This window comes from Trichosurus vulpecula, chromosome 3 (genome assembly GCF_011100635.1).
Source record: "Trichosurus vulpecula isolate mTriVul1 chromosome 3, mTriVul1.pri, whole genome shotgun sequence".
NCBI classification, from domain to species: Eukaryota; Metazoa; Chordata; class Mammalia; order Diprotodontia; family Phalangeridae; genus Trichosurus; species Trichosurus vulpecula.
This window is the reverse complement of record NC_050575.1, coordinates 109,908,036-109,933,424: the sequence shown is the minus strand read 5'-3', so window position 1 is coordinate 109,933,424 and position 25,389 is coordinate 109,908,036. Positions and strand designations below refer to the sequence as shown.

At 38.4% G+C, this 25,389-nt stretch overlaps 1 protein-coding gene across 4 annotated transcripts in view; it reads right to left on the bottom strand.

Moving 5' to 3' along the window:
* Positions 1–2,076: 2,076 nt before the first annotated feature.
* The window catches only part of RALGAPB (Ral GTPase activating protein non-catalytic subunit beta), a 92,729-nt gene continuing 69,416 nt past the window's right edge, over positions 2,077–25,389 (bottom strand). For all 4 annotated transcript variants that reach the window (XM_036748058.1, XM_036748056.1, XM_036748057.1 and 1 more), the window contains 7 exons: positions 16,915–17,080; positions 16,066–16,188; positions 11,308–11,444; positions 10,597–10,705; positions 8,162–8,240; positions 6,886–7,037; positions 2,077–6,215 (listed from right to left, as the gene is read on the bottom strand). In XM_036748058.1, coding sequence (XP_036603953.1) covers positions 6,022–6,215; positions 6,886–7,037; positions 8,162–8,240; positions 10,597–10,705; positions 11,308–11,444; positions 16,066–16,188; positions 16,915–17,080 — 960 coding nt within the window. In that variant the 3' untranslated portion in view covers positions 2,077–6,021. The remainder of the gene's footprint in view (positions 6,216–6,885; positions 7,038–8,161; positions 8,241–10,596; positions 10,706–11,307; positions 11,445–16,065; positions 16,189–16,914; positions 17,081–25,389) is intronic.

Sequence of the window (25,389 nt, the reverse complement as noted above, 5' to 3'; positions counted from 1 at the left end):
TACAATTGAGGAAACTGAGGCAGACAGAAATTAAGTGGCTTACCCACACAGCTAGGAGGGATCTGATGCTGGATTTGAACTCAGATCTTCCTGACTCTGACCCAGTGCTCTATATTAACTCTACCACCTGGCTGCCTCTAGTGTGGCAGAAGATGTTCCACAGACACCTGAGTTAAGCAGCATCAATTAGTTTCTTTGGAAAATGGAAAAAAGACCAATTATCCCTAACACTCACCAAAACATTCTCACACTCATTCTCACATCTGTTGATACTGGAGTTTCTGGCTGGGCCACAGCTCTGCGTAATGGGGAAAGGACTAGATGTGGCATCAGAAGGCCAAGGTTCTAGTGCAAGCTGACACTTAGTGGTTGTGTGATCTAAGTCAGGCACATCCCTCCCCAAGACTCATCTTCCTGCTTGTGTAAAATGTGTGTGCCCATCGAAGTTTGAAACCTGGCTTAGATGCTTAGTAGGAGTCTCAAGTCAGCTTTCTTATCTGTAAAGTGGGTTAATGCTTGTAGAATCTGCCTCACATGGCTGTTGTGTTGTATAACCCTCTAGCATTGTAGAAATGAGGGCTATTAATTGGTGGAGAAGCTACAGCATAGTTAAGTTAGATTAAGTAAGGAGATCCAGTCCCGGTGTGTGATTTCTGGAATAAAATGGTCCTGATTTTTAACATTCATTTCCATGTATACCAACTGAACTTACATTCTTTGATCTAGAACTCTGGTTCCACCCCCTTTCACTGCTGGCTTGGGGTTAAGGGGGAATCACAGGGAACTTTTAAGGTATAAGACACACAAGTACTAACTGAGACAAAGACTTAAGCATGAAGGGGGAGAAAGAGAATATTATAGGGAGATGATTCCTGTCCCTTGGTTGTACTGGTAAGTTTAAGGCCTACTAATCCTTCAAGATTCAGCTAGACTTACCCTCTACCAAGAAATCTCTAAAAGCTAGATTGTAAGCTCTCTCTCAGCTCAGGGAATGTCTTATTCTTCTCTGCATATCCACCAAGGTCTTGCCCATAGTAGCAATTCAGTAAATGCTTAAAACACCTCTGGGTCCTCCAGTTGCCCTACACGTACATTAGAATTGGGCACATGGGTTTGAATGGAAACTTTCCAATCAAAACATTTATTAAGTGCCTACTATGTCTTAGGCACTGTGCTAAACACTGGGGATACAAAAGCAGACAAAAGACAGTCCCTGCCCTCAAGGAGGTTACAATCTAACAGGGGAAACAAGCAAACAAATATATACAAACAAGCTATATATAGGATAAACAGGAGATAATTAGCAGAGGGAAGGCTTCCAGAAAAAGAAGGGAGTTTAGTTGGGGCTTAAAAGGAAGCCAGGGAGGTCAGTAAGTAGAGTGGAGGAGGAAAAGCATTACAGCCATGGGGGATGGCCAGAGAGAATACCTGAAGCCAAGAGATGGAGTGTCTTATTTGTGGAACAGCCAGGAGGCCAGTGTCACTGGATCAAAGAATATGTGGCGCAAAGTAAGGTAAGAAGACAGGAAAGAAAGGTAAGGCTTTGAATGTCTAATAGCATTTTGTATTTGATCATGCAGGCAATAGGGAGCCATTGAAGTTTACTGTGTGTGTGTGTGGTGACATGGTTAGACCTGTGCAATATCACAGTATCACTTTACTGGCTCATAACTGTCCTCCCTCCCCCCACCCAAAACTAAATCCAATCCAATGGGCATTTTCCTATTCTAGAATTCAAATGCGATCTGACCCAGTCGAGCTTAACTGGTGATCCTCACCTTTTTGGGCCAGGACACTCACTGGTAGCTTGATTATACGACATGAGTCCCTAAAATGCTATGGGCTTCATATTTTAAAGATAAAGATGAATTAAAAGTGAATTGTTTCTAGAATTCGTTAACACTCTTCTAAGGAGAGTACAAAGGCCTAGTGTGGAATCTCAGCTCTATGGTGGATGGCCCACAAATCCTGCTACTCATAGTGAACAAAACAGCTCTTGTCCACACAGAGATCAAGCAAAGAATTGAAAGAATTCAGCTGGAAAGAATGAGACTCTAACCAAAAGCACACAGGGTATTAGATAAGAATCTCCTTAAAATTTAATTGACTAAATGTGTTACATTCAGTATTCCATGTGTTTGTTTTGGACATAAGAATCGGCATAAATACAAACAAGCTCCTGTGCCTTCTCTAACAAAGAGATAAAATACTAGAGAGGAGGGAACAGAGTTCACATCTTCATATTTACACGTTGTCTTTACTTTACAACTTAGTGCCAGAAATATTTACAGAAAATACAATAACAACAAAAAGATCATGTCTTGGCAACATACAGATGTTCATACAAATTGTATTGTGATTTCAAGCAAATAATGGCTACTGCATACTGCCAGCCACAACTACAAAGCCTGAGAAAGATGCCCTCCATTCACTTCTAGAGAAAGTCTTGAAATGTGAAATTTCAAATGACACCCTTTTTTCTTACTATTTAATAAAGAAAATTAGTTCAGGGACACAAGTTGAGAGAGTGACTATTATATGTGAAGCAGATGTAGCCACCTACTGAGAAATTGTTTGATTCAATGTTCTACGAGTGGTGTTTCCTAAGATTTGTCTTTGCAGCAGCTCTCTTAAGTACAGAAAGCATTTGAGATGGTTTAAATGCAGTAAACAATACTTTTAGTAAGATATAATCCAGTGCCTAAACGGAACTTGAAATTGTTTTAAAAGTTAAATAGAAAAATTTAATTGCCAGACAGGTAAGTAATGTCAAATTCTCTGATATCACAAATTTATATAATCTGCCACCCAGGTCAGTTGTACTCACCATTCTAATAACATTAAGTTATACTGAGGCATTTGGGTACTTGAAAATCAGCAAGTACTTCCCAAAAAGTCCAGAAGAGGTAACAGTTTGTGAAGGCCTCATATCCTGGCCAACCTATAGCCAACATACATGATTTATCATTATTGAGTACTTTGCATTTCTTGAAAGGGGATTGGCAGAGGAGAGGGATGGATACAACTCCTCAGAACAGAAAATGCTAAAAGGGGAGGAGAAAGAAAAATGTTACATAATTATATCATAAAGGGGAAACTATAGGAATAGTAAAGGGAGGAAAGAACAAATAAAATAGACCAAGAGGATAAGTAACCAAGAGAAGTGTTAAAGCATGGGAAAACTGACCAGTCATCCCCACTCATCTTCAGAGCTGCTGCTAACAATGGAAAAAACTTGGAAGTTTATTCCAAAAGACATCTTAACAGTAATTTACCTTCAGAAAAGAGTGTGTGTGTGTGTGTGTGCGTGTGTGTCTGTGTGTATACACGAGCACAGGCTACGAGGTTGTCCTTAGAACTGAAATTCTGTAACTCTAACCTATGTTCATGTAGCGCACTCATCCTCCAGGGTAAGCCAAACAGTCCATTAGCTACTTGTAGCAAAGTCACTTACGGTGACTATATTTTTAAGACAAAATATATTATAGATGAAGTAAACTAAAGTAGCTTTTGATGTCCAAAAGTGGTTATTGAGCATATGCAGAAAAATTCAATTATGTGGAATAGTAAAGACGTCTTATGTGACAACTGAGCACATGCACTGGCCATGCCATTTAATCAGTGGACTAAATATGCTTCTCATAGGCCATATTAACCAGAGTGATTTGTATATAGTAAAGACAGTGGGTGAGTGTAGTGATCATGCACTCAAACCAACACTGCGCAGAAATCCAGCAATTCTGACCAAAAAGTTCCCCATCTATCGCGGCAGCACTTACTTCTATGTGACCTCTAGGGACTAAGGCAGAATTCACTTCTGTTTCTGCTGATGATGCAGATTTTTGGTTTTTAGACTTTCAGAGAGGTTACTGAGCCCCACTGTTTTCTTTCCACTACCAGCATACATACAATACCCCTGTTTCACAAACATGGCATTCTCCATGGCTTATTCATTTGTTAGAGAGGGAAATTATGCAGAAATGCTAGTAAAAAAGAAGTGAAGTCAGGAATACTTTCTTTTTCATGAATACAGATTTTCCTGACATCAACACTTTTGCAAAAATTAAGTTTTATTTGAAGAATATTAGGTAAGTATGACATTAATCAATCACCTTTAAATTTTAGGATTTCAAAAGTTCTGAGTCAGTACTATAGGTCTTCTTGACTGAGTAAACTGATAGACTAGTTTTTCCTTGCAATGTGCAAACCCCAATGTCCTATCAAGATTTCACATGAACAGCCACTTAATTTTTATGGTGGAACAGACTTACTATGTTTCCCCCACTACGTTAGCAATTTGGAAATGTCTAATCCTAGCTTTGTTTGAAAGGAAACAGACAATCATTAGAATTGTATCATACTAGTGGGGAGAACCTGGGTGAGTAGAAATGACCTAGATGCAAAGGAAGACTTAAAAAAAAAAACCACTGCAGGGCAAACTTAGAAACAAAAGCTGTCAAATTCACATCTCTGCTATAGATGGCAAACTGTATACCTTATTAAATAAGATAATCTGGACCTAAGCAGGAAAAAGCGGGTGATAAAAACTAAACTAGACATAAAACCAAACAGAACACTGAATCTACCACCTATGCTTCGTGTAAAAGTGAACAAATTCAATGGAAAGAATTGTGATTAATTTTCTCTGAACTGGAATTGGTTATTTAAATACCTGAAGATAAAATAATTGCTAATAAATAATAAAGGGAAGAAAAGAGGAAGAATACTGTCTTACTCTGCCCTAGGAATCACTATAAGGATACTTTGGATATGCCTAAAACCCTTTATCATAGGAAGAACAGTAAAAGTCAGGTGGAGGGGGATGTCTAAAATCACAATGCACGTCTTCAGATTAGCAAAGCCTAGAACACAGAATGAATAACAAACTGAAATAATTTCTGTAGGAACCCAATAATGTAGTTATTAATGCTGAGTACACTCCTGGGTAATAGACAATTACTTTTTGCAATACAACCGACTCTGTGAAGTAGTTAGAAACTTTCAAATTTCCTAATATGTTCATAGTATACATATTTCTGTTGGGTTCTGACATAACAGATCATACATGAAGCCAAATGATTTTCAACAGTAGTTGTGAGCTGAAATTTATTGAAACAACAAGTAATTTTTCAACAGTTCAACTCTCCTTTCCCAGTGTTTTACAAACACTTTTCTTTCTACTATGCTGAACTGGACACAGGGTAAGTGATGGCTTCATTGACTTTATGTAATTTTTCACTTGTTTTTCTACACTGCCAGTAAATGTAGAAAGCAGATCTTCCACTCTGGACGTGCTCCTGACAGGCTCCTTTCTGTGGTAACTGGTGGTTGTTTTTAGACAGATGGTCTGCATAAATGAGTAGGAAGATGGTGACATTGACATATTTGTTATCTTTTTGATACATGAAGATGAAGATTTCAAAGTTAGACCTTTAAAAATATCTGCACAAGAGATATTTATGGATTCTTCTTTTTGTAAAGCTGATGGTAGAATAAGAGGCTAGAATTCTTCTCATTTTCTCCCCAACACAAGCAACTCCAGATTTGGGGAATCAGTCCTTCGGGATCCTAGAAGAGGAACCAATTTGGTACTGAATCTCCTGGAAAAGTGAGCTGTGTGTAAGACTATCTCTAACTACTAGTTTATAAACCACTTCATATGCTATTCCTCTTTCCTCAATGAACACATTTATCAGAGCTGTTTACAGTTTCTCCCGAAATATACTATTTAAGTAAAACTGTCACTTTAAAAAAGCAAGTTGTATTGGATAAAATTTATACCACTCCATTGAGGGGTTTATGATTGTGTTTGGGAGACCTCCTCTCACCAGAAAGCAGAAAAAATTCTTAAGTGGTATTTATAATGGTGTCTCTTCTGTTTCGGTGATTGAAAGATAGGCTTTTTTTTTGGTGGTGATGGTGGTATTTTTCTTCTCCATTCAACACTAGTAACATATTTCCATTGTTCCCTCTGGTAGCCACCAATGTCTGATCTAATAATTGTCTTTGGAGGACCTTGGTTTAAGAATTGCAGTTCTTGAGCCCAACCTCCTGGAAAAGTGAAGTATAAAATTCTGGCTCCAGCTGCTTATTTCTGTATTTATTGACAATATCTGCAATCTTCTGTTTTCGTCGCACATGTGGAGGATTGTAGGAGTCACTTTCTAGCCTCTTTCTTCTACAAATATTTATTACAGTCTGCCTCACTAAGAAACCTTAAAAACAAAAAGAATTTTTGAATAAATGTTAAAAGTCAGTCATCTGTGTGTACTATCAGAATTAAGCTAAAACTAAAACATTTTTATTTTGCAAGCACCTTTGCAATATTTAATTCTGTCTGTGACATTTTCAATCCTCCTAAGGACCAACACAGTACTTCTGAGATAAAACTCACTGAATAGAGCAACTAAAAGAGGTATAATAAAATCAAAATATCTTCTAATTTTCCCTACCAAGTCTTGGAGTACAGCTACTTTTATTCAACAGTTGTATTTTCTGAGTTATATTTTCCCTTGCTTTCACTCACAGGAAAAAGCAAAGCTTAAACACACCTCTCTCACTTTACCTTTTTATTAGAGGTAGTAAAAAATAATTATAGCTGTCAGCCCAGCATGATCACTTTTTCCTTGATAGTCTATAAAAAGGCAGTGAAAAGAACAATGAATTGGTGGGGTCAGAAGGCCAAAGACCAAGTCCTGGCTTTGCCATTAACTAACTTGTGGAACCTCTAACAAGTCCCTTGACCTCACTGGGTAAGATATGGAGGATGGAGAGGATAAGAAGAGTTTGAGTTGGTATTTTTAAGGTCCATTAGAGCTTTAAAATGCTATGCTCCTATGGTAAAATAAGTTATAATTTCTTATCCTTACTATTTGAAGTCCTTACCAAGTGCTCTCCTGCTGACAATCATCCCATCTACCAGTGGAATGACCATGTTAAACTTTCCAGTAGCTCCTTGAATTTTTATTCTGAATAATCCAGTTTTTAGAGGGTGGATGAAAATGACAGGAACTTCTTTTTCAAGGGTGACTGATGATCTTAAAGAAGGAAGAAAGGGAACAAACTTGTTAAACTAGATAAAACATATGTGTGTTACCAGTAAGTTTAAAGAAAGGAAATGATATCTTTCCATAATCATAGTAACTGCCTACAGGGAATGATTGGGAGAGTATAGGAAGCCTTGCCTGCTGGAAACAACCTTTAATGACTTGCTGCCATGGTGGTATGCTTGGCTGTTTTCCCACTTTTTTTCCAGCTGGACAAAAAGAACTGAGGTATTATCTTTAGAAAGGGCTTGGTAAAAAAGGAGCTGGGGGTGGGGATTCAGATAGAATAAAGAAGGTTTGTTTCATTAACGGTGTAAGGCCAAAAAAAAAAAATCTAGCCTTTTGGGGGAATGGAGCAAATGGATAATTAGGTTTCAATCAGCAACTGCAGTTTTAACTTAAAGAAAAGTGTGGCACCCCATGTTGGGGAAATACAAAGGAAAGAACCTAGCAGGGAAGGCATCCCCACCCTGAAGTGATGAGGTATCTTGAGGGAAGAGTAGAAAGTGCTAAAAGACAAATGTCACAGTATTTCTTGGACAGTGTCTCCATATAGAAAATCCCATGAAAGAGTTTCTATTGTAAAAATGATGTCCCAAATTATTATGAAAAAAATGACATCTCAATAAGAGGGTACCTTACTTGAAGAAAACCTGAAAAAATGTGAACTACAAAGATAAATGAGGGGCAGTTATTTGTGGGACAGAAGGGCTCTTCATTTTGAAAGGGTTCTTTAAACTCCTTTAAGTTTAAAGCAATCTGATTTACATTTAATTTACATAACATTTTCAGGACAACACACATCTATTATATGAGGTAATGTTATCAATTTGAAGGTTTTTAAGATATTTCTTGATAGTGCAAGCTATTTTCCTTTTTTCAATAGGGTAAGTCAAAGTAATAGGAGGTGAAAAGATTTGGACGGACATATTTCAAACGTAACCCCCCCCCCCCCCAAAAAGGATGTCCTTTTACCCATGTAAAATCCAAACTTGGCCATTTTGGCAACAAAATCAACACTTTCCCCTGCAAAGCACTGCAGCAGTTGAGCATTTGAGGGTCAAAGGGAAGCAAAAGCACCAGAAGGGAATGGCTCTTGCATTCACACGACCTACCTCAGAGAAGCGCTACTGTTTAGAGCTGTTTCTACACCAGTGCTGATCTCTGACATCAGGTCAGAAAGGGGAAAGTTTTCTAGAAGAAATCAGCATTTGATAACAGTTATGATTTTGCTACATCTCTGCTTACTTGAAAGTGAATAAAAATCAGCATGTTTTAGCTCCCTAAACTACAGACAGTAACAGAATGCAGGTCATAAAAAAAAAAACCCTCAAATCAAAGCAAACAATAAAACCTCTTATGATGCTTCCAAGCAAGGTCAAGACATGTCTAGGTTAATTAATTCATGGCTCTAAATGGGTTATTCAAAAGGGATATTGATGGGATAATCTAATCTTTGGGGATCTCAAAGAGCACCTTTTGAACTCTCCCATAGACTATTCCTTGGCCACTGTATAAAAAGTAGCACTGAGCTCAATGGACTCACTGGTCTGGCCCAACATGCATTTATTATGCTCTTAGGTAGTTTATATAACTGTAAGGAGAAAATTATCTACAGCTACAAGTGAAAAAGGAAAAAAAAAGCCCCAAACCTTTAAACTGTACCATGACTACTTGTTACGGCTAATCAAGACTCACCTCCCAACCAATATAAGGAGAAAGACTCATAAAAAGAAGTCCCAGGGAAGGCTTATGTAAACCGATACAGAGCGAAATAAGTAGAACCAAGAAAACAATGTACACACTGAGGACAATGTAAATGGATAGAACACAATGAAACCGAACACTGTGTAATTATAATTACCAAGCTTGGCCCCAGAGAAGAGTTGAGAAAGTGAACCTGCCTCCCTTCCCTGAAGAAGCTGGAGAGGCAGGCGAACAAAGAGTGTGTAGTCAGTCCTCCATATATTGTCAGGTGTGGTGGATGCTGCTTGTTTTGTTGAACTGTTTGTTTCTTTTTTAATCTTTATTTCAAGGGAAGGCTCGCTGAGGGGGTTGGGGGGGGAGAGCAGAATGGATATATTTGGAAATGAAGGTGATGTAAAAACAAAATGCATCAGTTATTTTAAAAAAGGTTCCATGGGGTAAAAGTGGAAAAAAGTTTTCCTTTCTTTCTCTGTCAGGGTTTGAAGAACTGGGAAATTATTTGCAAGGCAACAGTTTTAGTTACAGTATCAATTGTGGCAAGATGAACTTTAAAAAATTGAAAAATTAAAAAATTTTGTTCTTATATCACCTTAATTTCCAAATAGAACCCTCTCCTATCCAGAGGGTCATCCCTTATAATGAAGAAAAAAAGAGAAAAAAAAAGTTCAGTAAAACTTAACCAACACATTAACTGAACATGTCAGAATAAATAACATTAGATACTCTAAAATATTTTGCCTCTACAAAGCAGGGGAAAAGAGGTATTTTCTCATCTCTTCTTGAGGGACAAGCTTGATCATTATTAATTACATAGTATTCAGTTTTTATTTTTTTCCCTTTCATTTTACATTGTTGTCGTATATAGTATATATTGTTTTTCTGGTTTTGCTTACTTCACTTCGCATCAGTTCAAATATAGTCTTCCCAAGCTTCTATGAATTCTTCATATTCTTCTTTTCATAATATTCTATTACATTCACATAATAATGATAATGACAGCTGGTATTACATAAGCACTTTAAGGTTGGTCAAGTGTTTTCTATGAGTTCATCATTTGACACTCACAGCAATTCTGTGCAGCAGGTGCTATTATAATCCTCATTTTACAGATGAGGAAACCGAGAACAGAGGTCAAATGAGGCTGGCAAGTGTCTGAGTGAGGACTTGAACTCAGGTCTTCCTGACTCTTAAGACCAGCACTCTAGCTTCTACACTATCTAGCTGGCACTAATTATTGCACCATAATTTGTTTAATCATTCCCCACTCAACTGGAATCTATTTTCCATCTCTTTGTTGCTACACAAGGTTTTTCTACAAATATTTTGATGTTTATCTTTCTAACTTTGACTTCTCTAGAATACATGTCTTTGAGGGAAAGGGTGTGTATGGACCCTTTAAATCACTTTCTTAGCATAATTCTAAATCACTTTCCAGAAAGGTTACACCATTTTCCAAGCTCCACCGACAATGTATTAGTGTGCCTTTCCCACAACTGCTCTAACGTGTCTTTTGGCATTTTTACGGCATATGCCTTTAAAGCTTCTCATGTCAAGGATCCATCTGTATCCTCCCTCCACCACCACTCCTTGTACAATTTTAGTGGACAGTTCTGTGTATTGCTCCAAATCCCTTGACACCAGCTTTTGAGGACTGGCCTATCCTGCTCCGAGCCTCTGCAGGCTGACAGGACCTGCCCCAGCTTGTGCTTTGCAAAGATATGTTATCATGAGACAGTGCTTTAACAGAAGCTTTTAAAAAACGTAATAGAAAAATTCCCTAAGTCATTGTTACTGGTGCTATGTTGTTACATTTAGACTTATAAAGAAAAGCTGATACTCTTACCTATATCATCATAACGTTCAACCCAGACAACGGACACTTTGGTCTCTGGTCCCATTGGTGGAACGGTTCGTCCCTGAGGCAACTTCTTTAGGCGGGAAGTAGGACTTAACTGAAAGTGGGAGAGAAAAGAAAATGAATTACAAAGGAGTTTACTCTCTGTACAATTTGTTAATAGTGATTCATTTGTTAATAGGACCAATTTAAGTCAATATTTATTCATCCTTCTATGTGCAGAAGAAGACTGTGCCAGAAGCTTAGGGTAAATTCAGAGTTTAGATAAGATATAGTCCCCAACTGTCATGGAGTATATATTCTATTAGGGAGAGATGACATAAATATAGGTAACTCTAAAATGAAATAATACATAAATACATTAGTGAGATTTAATATAAAGTGCCAATTAGAGAAAGAAACCTAGATCTATAAGAAGGAAGCTTTGAGAAGAATCTTAGCCAATCCCAGGTTCCCAACCAAGACATAATTAGGAGATGGCTGACTCTATTGATAAGCAAATACGTGACTATCATTAATGTGTAAGGCATTGTTTAATGCTGTAAACCATGAAGGAAAACATATGTCATAAACTGAGAAGAGGGAAGCAGGGGAGATCTGATAAAAAGGAAAGTGCCAAGGTATTACCAATTAATATACAATTATTAGTTATAAATCTAGAAACACTAAAAATGAAAACATATTACTACATTGCCTTACCTTCTGTGAGGAATTAAGATTGTCTGTATGATTAGGGAAAAGTTCAAGCGTAAGTGATGGTTGTTTCAGTATTCCAGGCAGAAGATCCATATTTGAATCACTTTCTTGGTCTGAGATGTTGCTTTCCACTGAATCAGCTGTGGAGTATAACAATAACGATAAACTTACTAATTTCTTAAAAATTACTTATGTCAATGACTGTATTAACTCAACCTTCCAATGCATAAAAATGTATAAAAAATGTCCATTCATTTATTATTTATGGAAAATATTTTAAATGGGTCTGTAGAACAGGCAGAGGAAGGTCAATTTTAGCAAAATGAAAGCTTCTCAAAAGCCAGTGTTGTTCAGTTTTTAAGTCTTCTTATCCTCAGTGCCTAGCACATTATTAGTAGGTGTTTAGTAAATGTTTGTTGAATTGAAAACACCAAATCTTGTTTCAAAGACTTACTTTACTGTTTAAATGACTATAAAATATTAGATATATTCAGAAATATTAGGGCTAAAATAATTCCATAATATATACAGATGAATTCAATCCAATGCACATTTCATGGGCAGCTCCAGTATGCCAGGTAACTGTACTAGGAGAGGAACACAAAAAGGTGTGACCCAGAATCTGAACTGCTGGACAGGACACTGTAGTCACTTAGTCTAACTCTTCTCATTTTGTCCTCAATGAACAATCTAATGGGACAATGAGACTGACATGAAATAATCAGCTAACTGTAAGACAGAATCTAATAATTATGATAATAATGACATAATCATTTAAGCTTTGTAAAATCTTTTCTACATCTTCTTATTTGATTTTCACAACAATCCCTGTGAAGTAGGGCCAGGCACACACCCCCACTTTAAGGTGAGAAAACTAAGGCACAGAGGTTAGATAACTTGCCCAAGGGAACCCTGGCTAGGTAAGTGGCAGAGGTAGATTTCTGACTCCAAATCCAGTGTCCTTTTTACCTCTTCTCTTCTCCCTCAATACTCTTTCACTTGGTAAATCCATCAGCTCCCATGGAGTCAATTATCTATGCTAATGATTCTCATATCTACCTAGCCAGCCTTAACCTCTCTCTTGATATCCAGTCTCCCATCTCCAAGTACATACTGGAAACTGTGAACTACATGTCCGGTAGACATTCTAAGTTTAACATGTTCAAAACTGAACTAATTATCTTTCCCCCCACCAGCTCCCCTGCCACTTTTCTCTCTAAGTTCCTTATTACAGTCAAGGGCACCACCATCCTCCCAGTACTTCAGGTTTAAAACCTCGTAGTCATCCTCAAATCGTCACTGCCCTTCCCCCTCTGCTACCCAAATCTAATGTACTATCAAGGCCTGTCTTGACTTTACCTTTGTAACATCTCTCAGCTATGCCTCCTTCTCTCCTCTGACACTACAACACCACCTTGGTGCAGGCCCTCACCACCTCATGTCCAGACTATTGCAATAGCTGCTGGTGGGTCTGCCTGCCTCAAGTTACCCCCCACCCCAGTCTATCCTCCAAGGTGATCTTCTAGAAGGGAAGTTCTGATCATATCACCCTCCTTCTTCCTTAATAAACTCCAGTGGTTCCCTATCACCTCTAGGATCAAACAGAAAATCCTCTGTCATTCAAAGCTCTTCATAATCTAGACTTTACCTTTCTTACACCTCATATCCCTTCCCCCTCCACATTCTCTTCAATCCTTCCTTGCTGTTCAAATAAGAACCATCATCTCCCTAACTCTGGGCAATTTTACTGGCTGTCTCTCATGACTGGAATGCTCTCTTTTCTCATCTTTGCTTCTTGGCTTTCCTGGGTTGCTTCAAGTCCCAGCTAAAATCCCACCTTCTACAAGAGGTCTTTCCAGATTCCCCTCAATTCTAGTATCATCTTTCAGCTGACTGTTTCCAATTCATCCTGTAATCCTGTATATAGCTTGTTTACATGTAATTGTTTACATGTTGTCTCCCCCATTAGACTGTAAGCTCCCTGAGGGAAGGGATTGTTCTTTTGCTTTTCTTTATATCCCCAGCACTTAGCACGGTGCTTGGTATACAGTAGAAGCTTACTATCAATCTACAAGCATTTAAGTACTTATCTAAATTCTGGGAACTCTGTTAGACACTGAGAAATGAAGACAACAATAACAACAACAAAAAAATCAAAGTATTTATACTAAAGGAGCATGCAACCTAGCTGGGTGAGACTAGTATGCTCCATAAATGTATATAAATATTTATGTACATACTATGTTGTAGTAGCAATTTGGATTTGAAGGTCTTTCCTACCCATTAATAGGCCACGTGACCTGCTTACATCACAGGAAGCCTAAGACATGTGGTGGGAGGAGCTTCCTGACAGAAAAAAGAAGTTACGTTACAGGAAAATGCTGAGAGAGAGAGAGAGAGAGAGAAGAAGTTATGGCTACTAATGGCAGCCCTCATGATTGTTAGAATGGAACAGGCTGACTTAGCTGTACTGTGAGTTTGTTCTGGGGAAGATCCCAGCAGGGGGTTGGAGGGGTTTTGGGATGGCAAGTCTCCAGGCTATTATATGGTGTTTTAAGTTCCTTGCTGTTATAATAAAGTGGGCTGACCAGCTGTGGGAACTGAACATTTGGTTATGGGGGTATGATTTTCTGGTGTCTGAATAAATGTTATACTTCTTTTACCTTCTTTATGGAAAGTCTCTCATACTTTGTGATACAGAACTACATAGGCATATTCGTGATTATCGCTGATGTTGTGTTTATTGCCTTACTGTTTCATATGTACATAGATGCATATAAAATAGATACCAGACATTGAGAGGTAGGGGAGGCTAGAGGAATCAGAAATGGCTTCAAGTAACAGGTCGTACCTGAACTGAACGAAGGAAACTAGAGATTCTAAGGGTTAGAGGTAAGGAGGAAATGTGCTTCAGGCATGGAGTTCAGTCAGTACAAAGGCATGAATATGGTAGATGGAATGTCATGTATTAGGGAAGAATAAGAAAGCCAGATTGGCTGGACTCTACTATGTAGAAAGAGAAGTAATGTGTAATAAAGCTGGAAAGATAGGTTAATGGTAGGCAACATAGGTCTTTAAATGCCAAAGGAGAGTTTATATTTTATCCTAGAGGTAATAGGGAGCCACTGAAGTTTACTGCATAGGGGAATGATATTATCTGATTTTCAACTTAGCGAAGTACCTGTGGCAGTTGTGTGGAGGATGAATTAAGGCTGAGAGAGACTTGGAGCAAGGGAGACCAATTAGGAGGTGATTGCAAGGGTCCAGGCCAGTGGTGATGAGGGTCTGAACTAGACTGGTGACTGTATGATTAGAAAGAAGGGGCTGGATGTCAGAGTTGTTATATCATAGCTATATCAAGTGATATCATAGCTATATCAAGTGGCCCCAATTTGTGGAGTAGACATTACATGATTTAAGTGGTCAAGAAAAGGTAAAACCCTTGAGGGCAAGAGATTTTGGGAAGATTCAGGGAGGAGTTACGCCTTGAGACAGACCTTGAAAGATGTGAATAGAAGTAGTCATAACATTCTCTGAGATTAACAAACCATGATACACAGTTACAACTACCATGCTACTTTAAGAATACCCTGATTCTTTCTTCCATTCCCACACTCTCACCAAGTAAATACTACTTCTGCCAACTTAGCTGGCTAAAACCTAGGTCTGATTCTTGTCCTAGCATAGCAAGATGGATAAGAAGCCTTGATTATAATTGTTTGAATGCTGTCTCCTCCATTAGATTGTGACTCCCGTGAGAGCAGATACTGTCTTTTGCCTTTCTTTGTATTCCTTGTGCTATACTTAGCATGATGCCTGGCACCCAGTAAGTAAGTGCTATAAATGCCTAAAGACTGACTGTTCAGGGCAGGAATATGCTTCAGAACCAAGGTTTCTTCAGAAAAATTGTCTTATACTTGCTCCACTTCTGTCCCTGCAAGTTGATTCTTAGGAATATTCTAATTTCTGCTTTCTAATTAACAAATAATTAGCAAAATCAGGATTTGAACCCAAGTTCATGGACAGAGAAAAGTCAGGGGTATAGAAGATCAATATACTAGCCTTGAAAAGAATAAGCTTGAGGATGATCCATAAGGTTAACCAGTCAATAAGCATATATTAAGTGCTTACTATGTGCTAGCTTCTATGCTAAGCACTGAAGACACAAAGGAAGGCAAAAAACAGTCTCCTTGCCCTCAAGAAGCTCACATTCTAATACAGAGAGACAACATGTAAGTATGTACAGAACAGAAGGAAGTTAATTTCAGAGGAGGAAGGCAGTAGCAGCTGAGGGAGAAGGGGAAAGGCTCCTAGCACAAGGCAGGACTTGAGATGAGTCTTGAAGAAAGCTAAACCCACAAAGGAGGGAGTTTCCTTTTAATCATTAAGACAAAGTGGAAAATACCTTTCCTAAATGGCCTAGGTTTTTCCATGCCCAAAGATACAGGATTAGAACAAAAAACATCCTGAGCTCTCTATTAACCTGAAGAATGCATGTGAAAAATATGTAAAAGAACCATTTTGGATCGAGTAAAATCATCAAAAATTAGAAAATAGGACTGATCACAAGCAGTTATAAAAAGATAAGGCTTATTCAGTCTGAGATAGACAGGTAAGGGGTAACTTCTGGTAAAGAGTTATTATAATGATGGTTAAAAATATAAAAGAGACTTTGTTAAAAATTAAGAGGAAAAATAACTGTTTTGGATGCTATACATACAACAATACACAGAGGCAGAAGAACATAGAAAATGTTCTTACTTAAAGATTCCACAGGTGAAGGAACAACAAAAGCCATTTCTGTAAGGGCATCAGCATAATACAACACCTTTTTCTGTCCATTGAAAATACTTGCTCCAATATCTTCACATGGAACTATTTCCTCTAGGAACAAAAAACCAAGTGTTATAAGGAGTATACAAGTTCAGCAGAATGCCAACTACCTAGCTTCATAACATTTTATACAGTCACTAAAACAGATTAAGTCAGCATTGTACAGTGGTAACAGGGAAGTCCCTACCCATTACCAGCTTTTGTGTCAGGACAAAAGGGTTTTCCATCAACTCTTCCGACCTGTGACAAACTTTCCCATATAATAACCAGCTTCTAGTTAGTAGAGCCTTTACTTCAACAGTAGGAGGAAGGTAAGGGGGCAGAGGTATCATCCATTGTCTTACTGGGGAGGGAGGAAAGAAGGGGAAGGAAGAGGAAAAGGAGTGAAGGATGGAAGGTGGGAGGAAGAAGGAAAGAATGAAAGAAAAAAGGAAGGAAAGAAGATAGAGAAAGAGGAAGGGAGGGAGGAATGAAGGAAGGGGCCAGGCTGTGGCAGGGGCTAGGGTTGCCATTTTGGAAGGCATATCGTACATGCTATTTTCTCTTTTTTTTTATTGCTTTCAGTAGACGAGCACTGACAGTCTGTTCTTGATTCCATTTTCTTCCTGGATATCTTGAAAATTTAGTAAACTAAATTTAAATGCTTATATAATTCTCCTAATAGAAGTTAGGTAGAATAAAGGACATATTAGATATCATTGCTAAGTTTTAATTTTAAAAAAGCAATTTGCCTCAAAATCATAATATTTTCTAGTTGAATAATATAATAAAGTTTACCTTGTTCTGGTACATCGGTATCACCGTGAGTGTTAATAGACCAACTTGTTGAAACATGTCCAGTCCAACCAGGGTGCTTCCCTATATCCACTGACCAGCCAAGAGACAACAAAAATTCTAAGAAATGTGGTTGAACACTTTTGGAAGACTCAGCATTCTTCAGAATCTGAAACACATACCAGGAACAGAAATAATAATGGAAGAAACCAATTAAATAAATCTGAACTTAAAAATAATTTGATGACTTTTTAAAAGTGTTTGGTAACTTAAAGTTAGTACCAGTTCATAACCATCCTTAGTAAATGGTCCTATATACCCTTCATTAGTTCAAAGAGAAGAACAATTGTAAAGTAGCATGTGTTCTCACTCTGGAAACCCTTTCCTACTACACACACACACACACACACACACACACACAAAAGGCAAATCAGGAGCAATACTAAGGTGTTTGTTTTTTCATTGTCTTTAGCTGCCCGATATGCGAAGGAAGGGATCTGCTGACAAGATGGGATAGTAAACTATTCTTTAGACTCACTTCAGGAGCTCTGATTGGTTACAAGAATCAAGCAATTACTAATTCTGAATAAAAAAGGGGAAGAGTATCCTGTATGAGCTCTGGGTGTGTTATTTATTAAAACTTGGCCTTGAGTATCCCTCAAAAATTTTACAAATTCTAAAAAGCCTTGTAATAAACTTCATACAATTTAAATTCCATAAGATGCGAATCATCCCACAGATATTAATACAAATTTCTTTCATTTTGTTGTTTTTTCTTGTCATCAGTTTAATTTCTGGACATCCCATCCCTGGGCTATTTCTTCTCAGCAAAAGTTTGTCTTTTATGGTATTTCCCCTATGATTTATCAACAATACAATCTTTTCTTTCATTTGCCTCTTAATTCCAACATTTTAAAAACGCTTTCATATTCTCCTTGAGTCTTTTTCATTTGACTTCATGTTCTGGCCTCTACCATCTCTATCTCCTGAATTTGATCCCTCCAAACCTTCAATATTTCTTTATACTCTAGCTTGGTAATCTAGTCCACCTTAAAAAATAAATTACCTTTACAACCAGTGTCTCTGATAAAGGCTTCATTTCTAAAATCTATAAAGAACTGAGTCAAATTTATAAAAATGCAAGTCATTTCCCAGTTGATAAATAGTCAAAAGATATGAGCAGGTAGTTTTCAGATGAAGAAATTAAAGCTATCTATAGTCATATGGAAAAATGCTCTAAATCACTATTGATTAAAGAAATGCAAATCAAAACAACTCTGAGGTACCACATCATACCTATCATATTGGCTAACATGACAAACTAAAAAATGATAAATGCTGAAGAAGATGTGGGAAAACTGGAACACTAATGCATTGTTGGTGGAACTGTGAACTGATCCAACCATTCTGGAGAGCATTTGGACCTATGCTCAAAGGGCTATAAAACTGTGTATACCCTTTGACCCAACAATATCACTTCTAGGTCTGTATCCCACAGAGATCATACAAATGGGAAAAAGACCCACACGTACAAAAATATTTATAGCAGCTCTTTTTGCAATGGCAAAGAATTCGAAACTGAGGGAATGTCCATCAGTTGCGGAATGGCTGAACAAGTTGTGGCATATGACTACTGTGCTATAAGATATGATGAGCGAGTAGACTTCAGAAAAACCTGTGTTTATATGACCTGATGCTGGGTGAAGTGAGCAGAATCAAGAGAAAATTGTACACAGTAACAGCCACACTGTGTGATGACTGACTTTGATAGACTTGGCTCTTCAAAGCAATGTAAGGATCTAAGACAAGGCTTCATACAAAAGGCTCATGATGGAAAAAGCTGTCCACATCCAGAAAAAGAACTATGGAGTTTGAATGCAGATCAAAGCATTTATTTGTTCTTTTTTTTGTTTGTTTCTTCTTTCTTGTGGTTCCTCCCATTGGTTCTAATTCTTCTTTACAACACGACTAATATGAAAATAGGTTTAATATGAATGTATATGCCGAGCCCATATCAATTTACACACCATCTTGGGGTGGTGGAAGGGGAGAGATGGGAACAAAATTTGGAACTCAAAATTTTATGGAAGTGAATGCTGAAAACTAAAAATAAATAAATAAAAATTAAAAAAAAAATTACCAACTTAGCCACCATCAACACCACCTCCAAAAACAAATAAATATAAAACAAGGGGTAAAATTTCATCCCAAACCTCTTAAGTCTTTCAACAAGGCAGAATAAACAAATTTAAACATTAAATAGCACAAGCCAAGCTAACTTTATTTTTTTGAAAACAGAAATTTCTTGGTTATTAGAGACTGTGTAACTCTATGTGCTACAGAAAGGGAAATTGAGTTTCACCTTTAGTTTCTGAAGCCTTATTTCAATGTAAACCAAATTAATTTACTTGGAAATTCATCTTTCTACTTGAGCAACTTAGGCAAAGAAAATGAAATCTCCACAGACAAAAAATATATCCAAATCTTTCAATAAATAAACGAGTAAATGAACAAACTCCAGGTTTATTTGACTGGCAGTTCAGAGGAAATCTATAGATACTATTTGCCTAGATTTTAGCTAAGCATTTGATTAAGACTCTCATCTATTATTTCAGACAAATTGCAAGGATGGGCTAGACAACAGAATAGCTGGAAAGATTCAGAATTAGTTCAGGGTTTGCTAGTAAAGGACACCAAACGTCTGTTCTTGGGCCCAGGCTACTGAATATTTTTATCAATAACTAGAATAAAGGCATAGACAGCAGTCTTATTAAATTTGGAGACGACTCAAAGCTGGGACTCAACGTATTTAATGAAAGGATCCAAAAAGATCCTGACAGGCTAGACACAGTGAGTTGAATCTAAAAAGATAAAAGCTGATCAGGATAATATAAGACCGCCTTACAGAGTGGAGAGAGTTCTGGGCTTAGAAAATCTTATATCTGACACTTGCTGTGCCACCCTGAATAAATCACTTAAGCTCAATACAACTCAGGCAATTCTTCATGATGTATTTATTAAAGTGTAGACAGGTTAGATTCCATATAGGGAGGAAGGTGGGGAAGGAGTTTTGCAAGCTAACCAAAACACAGGTCCTTTGCACATATGTAAAGATTTATGCTTGTATTCCAAAAAAATCAACCTCACAAATACAAAATGGGAGAGACAAGGTCACATTTTTGGCATCTGAAAAACACCTGAGGGTTTTTATGGACTACACGATGTTAATAATAGGATATAGCAGCTAAAAAAATCTAATGCCCTCTTGGGCTGCACTGGGAGGCACGGTCTTCAGAGCAAAGGTAATGAAAGTTCCCATTGTATTCTGCTCTCATCACACTAGTTTTGTAGTACTTTCTCTTCTTCTGGGCCTCACATTTTAAGAAGGATATTGATAAGCTGGAGAGTGTCCAGAGGAGGGTGTGACCAGGATGGGGAAGGGCCTCAAGATCACATGCCATAAGAATACTGGTTGAAAAAACTGAGCATATTTAGCCTGTAGAAGAGAATTTTTGAGAGGGGGAAGTGGTGGCTGTTTTCAAATACCTGAAGAGCTGTCAATAAGGAAGGGATTAAAGTTGTTTTGCCCAGAGGGCAAAATTAGGAACAGTGGGTAGAAATTTCAATAAGGGAAATTTTGACTCACATTAAGCAAAACTTTTCTAACAAAACTGGAATGGGCTGCCTTAGGAGGTAGTAGATTACCTCTCTTTAAGTAAAGGCTGTATATCCACTTGTTGGGTATGCTGGAGAAGGAAATCTTGGTCAGATATAAGTTGGACTAGATGGTCTCTGAGGTCTTTTCCAATTCAGATCTGTTCCCCTCCAAAATGGCCCAAAGCATTGCCATCTTTTGGCTTTTTTCTCCTTCCTCTTGTGTTTCTTAGGAAAAAAAAAAGTAGGAGGTGGAGCCAAGATGGTGGAGAGAAGACAGGAAGTGGCCCTGTTAAATCAAGCCTCTAAAAGAATTCTGGAGTGACAGAATCCACAAAAAGATGGAGTGAAACAATTTTCCGGTCCAAGATAACTGAGAAGGACTTTAGGAAAGGTCTGTCTCATTTGGGCAAAAGGGGAATACAGACCACTTACAGGTGCTATCTGGGCAAGCCAGAAAGAAGCTCTTCGCTAAAGCACAGATGAGCAACTGAGGCCCCACAGTTCTGGCTCAGTGGGTCAGTGACACAGCATGCCAGCTGTGAAGCCTCCAGCAAACTGCCAGTTCAGGAATCCAGAGCACAATAGGCACAACTAGGCTAGGCCACCCTAGTGCAATGAGCAAGCGGCCAGCCCCAGAGGCTCCAGCATAGATAGCCAGTGGCCAGGCCCCTAGGCCCCAGTGCAAAAAGCTTGGGACTGTGCCCCCAATACCCAGGAATAGAGCTCAACCTTTTAAAATGACCAAAAAACAAAAAAGAGCCCTGACCACAGAAAGCTACTATGGGACAAAGAAGATTCAGATACAAACTCAGAAAAGGACAACAATGTCAAAATGCCTACATACAAAGCCTTAAAAGGGAATATGAATTGGTCTCAAGCCCCAAAAGTCCTCTTGGAAGAGCACAAAAAGGATTTTAAAAATCAAGTAAGAGAAGTAGAAGAAAAACTGGGGAAAGAAATGAGGGTTACACAAGAGAATTATGAAAAAAGAGTCAACAACTTGGAAAAGGAAGCACAAAAAATGACTGAAAAAAAACCAACTCGTTAAAAAATAGAATTGGCAAAGTGGGAAAAAAAACACCCACTAAAGGAAACAACTCCTTTAAAAGTAGAATTGGGTGGAGCCAAGATGGCGGCTGGAAAGCAGGGACTTGCGTGAGCTCCCCACCACGTCCCTCCAAAAACCTATAAAAAATGGCTCTGAACAAATTCTAGAACTGCAGAACCCACAAAATAGCAGAGAGAAGCAGAGATCCAGCCCAGGACAGCCTGAATGGTCGCTGGATGAGGTCTATCACGCATGGAGTGGAGGGGAGCGGAGCTCAGCGTGGGAGGCAGCAGGACCAGCCAGACCAGGAGCCAGGCAGAACAGGCCCTAGCACCCTGAGTCAGTGAGCTGTGGCAGTTACCAGACTTCTCAAGCCACAAACACCAAAGACAACAGAAAAGGTAGTGGGAAAAGCTGCGGGGGACAGAGTTTGAGGTTAGGCCACCGCCCCAGGGGCAGCGGGGGAGGTGCAGCTACAGAACTACAGCTGCAGTTACTTCCGGCTCCAGGCCCACGTGGTGGGAGGAATTAAGTGGAGGATCACAGCAGGAGTGAAGAGCCTGCTGAAAATTTGCATCAGGTCCGGGTTGGTGGTTCTTGAGGAAGGAGGAGTGCTGGGGTGGCAGAGCTGGCTATATAGAAATAGCTCTGAAATCAACGGCACATCCCCTCAAGCTTGGAACAAAGTACTCTTTGCTCTACAAGCAGTCATACCCCAACAAAAAACTCAAGGGTCAAGTAAGTTGGCTGGGAACATGGCTAGGCAGCGAAAACGCACCCAGATTCAGTCTCAGACTTTGGAATCTTTCTTTGGTGACAAAGAAGACCAAAACATATGGCCTGAAGAAGTCAACAAAGTGCAAGAGCCTTCACCAAAAGCCTCCAAGAAAAACAGGAACTGGTCTCAGGCCATGGAAGAGCTCAAAAAGGAGTTGGAAAAGCAAGTTAGAGAAGTAGAGGAAAAATTGGGACGAGAAATGAGAATGATGCAAGAAAACCATGAAAAACAAGTCAATGACTTGCTAAAGGAGACCCAAAAAAATACTGAAAAAAAATATTGAAGAAAACAACACTTTAAAAAATAGACTAACTCAAATGGCAAAAGAGCTCCAAAAAGCCAATGAGGAGAAGAATGCTTTGAAAGGCAGAATTAGCCAAATGTAAAAGGAGGTCCAAAAGACCACTGAAGAAAATACTAGCTTAAAAATGAGACTGGAGCAAGTGGAAGCTAGTGACTTGTTGAGAAATCAAGATACTATAAAACAGAACCAAAGGAATGAAAAAGTGGAAGACAATGTCAAATATCTCACTGGAAAAACCAGTGACCTAGAAAATAGATCCAGGAGAGAGAATTTAAAAATTATTGGACTACCTGAAAGCCCTGATCAAAAAAAAGAGCCTAGATATCATCTTTCAAGAAATTATCAGGGAGAATTACCCTGATATTCTAAAGCCAGATGGTAAAATTGAAAGAATCCACAGATCGCCTCCTCAAATAGATCCCAAAAAGAAAATTCCTAGGAACATTGTTGCCAAATTCCAGAGCTCCCAGGTCAAGGAGAAAATACTGCAAGCAGCCAGAAAGAAACAATTTGAATATAGTGGAAAAACAAACAGGATAACACAGGATCTGGCAGCTTCCACATTAAGGGAGTGAAGGGCTTGGAATACGATATTCCGGAGGTCAATGGAGCTAGGATTAAAACCAAGAATCACCTATCTAGCAAAACTGAGTATCATGCTCCAAGGCAAAATATAGACTTTCAATAAAATAGAGGACTTTCAAGCTTTCTCAGTGAAAAGACCAGAGCTGAATAGAAAATTTGACTTTCAAACACAACAATCAAGAGAAGCATGAAAAGGTAAACAAGAAAGGGAAGTCATAAGGGACTTACTAAAGTTGAACTGTTTTGTTTACATTCCTACATAGAAAGATGATGTGTATGATTCATGAGACCTCAATATCATAGTAGCATATATGTGTATACATATACATACATATGTGTGTGTCTATGTATGTATATATGTAGGTATATACATATATGTATATGCACACAAAGGGCACAGGGTGACTTGAAAATGAAAGGATGATATCTAAAAAAATAAAATCAATTTAAGGGATAAGAGAGGAATATACTGAGAGAGGGAGAAAGGGAGAGATAGAATGGGGTAAATTATCTCGCATAATAGTGGCAAGAAAAAGTGGTTCTGTAGGAAGGGAAGAGGGGGCAGGTGAGGGAGAATGAGTAAATCTTGCTCTCGTTGGATTTGACCTGAGGAGGGAATACCATACACACTAAATTGGGTATCTTACTCCACAGGAAAGAAGGAGGAAGAAGATAAAAAAGGGGGGGTGATAGAAGGGAGGGCAGACGAGGGGAGGAGGTAATCAAAAACAAACACTTTCGAAAAGGGACAGGGTCAAGGGAGAAAATTCAATAAAGGGGGAGAGGTTAGGAAGGAGCAAAACATAGTTAATCTTTCACAACATGAGTATTGTGGAAGGGTTTTACACAATGATATGCATGTGGCCTATGTTGAATTGCTTGCCTTCTTAGGGAGGGTAGTTGGGGAGGGAAGAGGGGAGAGAATTTGGAACTCAAAGTTTTATAAACAGACATTCAAAAACAACAACAACAACAAAAAGTTTTTGCATGCCACTAGGAAATAAGATACACAGGCAATGGGGCACAGAAATTTATCTTGCCCTACAAGAGAAGAAGGGAAAGGGGGATGGGAGGGGAGTGTGGTGACAGATGGGAGGGCTGACTGGAGAACGGGGCAACCAGAATATATGCCATTTTGGAGTAGGGGGAGGGTAGAAATGGGGAAAAAATTTGTAATTCAAAGTTTTGTGAAAATCAATGCTGAAAACTAAATATATTAAATAAATTTTAAAAAAAAGTAGAATTGGCCAAATAGAAAAGCAGGTACAAAAGTTAACTGAAGAAAATAATGCATTAAAAATTAGAATTGGGCAAGTGGAAACTAATGACTCTATGAGACATCAAGAATCAGACAAAATCAAAAGAATGGAAAAAATAGAAGACAATGTAAAATACCTTATTAGAAAAACAAATAACCTGGGAAATAGATCCAGGAGAGATAATTAAAGAATTATTGGACTATCTGAAGGTCATGATTAAAAAAAAGAGCCTGGGGGCAGCTAGGTGGTGCCGTGAGTAGAGCACAGGCCCTGAAGTCATGAGGACCTGAGTTCAAATCCGGCCTCAGACACTTGACACACTTACTAGCTGTGTGACCTTGGGCAAGTCACTTAACCCCAATTGCCCTGCCTTCCCCCCTCAAAAAAAATAAAAGACAATAAAAAAAGAGCCTGGACAGCATCTTTCAAGAAATTAACAAAGAAAACTGCTCTGATATCCTAAAACCAGAGGGTAAAAAGTCATTGAAAGACTCTACTGATCACCTCCTGAAAGAGATCCCAAAAATGAAAACTCCAAGGAATGTTGTAGCGAAATTCCAGAACTATCATGTCAAGAAGAAAATACTGCAAGCAGCCAGAAAGAAAAAATTCAAATATCAACGAGCCACAGTCAAGATTACACAGGACTTAGCAGCTTCTACGTTAAAATACTGGAGGGCTTGGAATATGATATTCTGGAAGGCAAAGAAGCTTGGATTATAACCAAGAATCAACTACCCAGCAAAACTGAGCATAATCTTTCAGGGGAAAAGATTAACATTCAATGAAATGGAGTACTTTCAAACTTTCCTGGTGAAAAGACCAGAGCTGAACAGAAAATCTGATC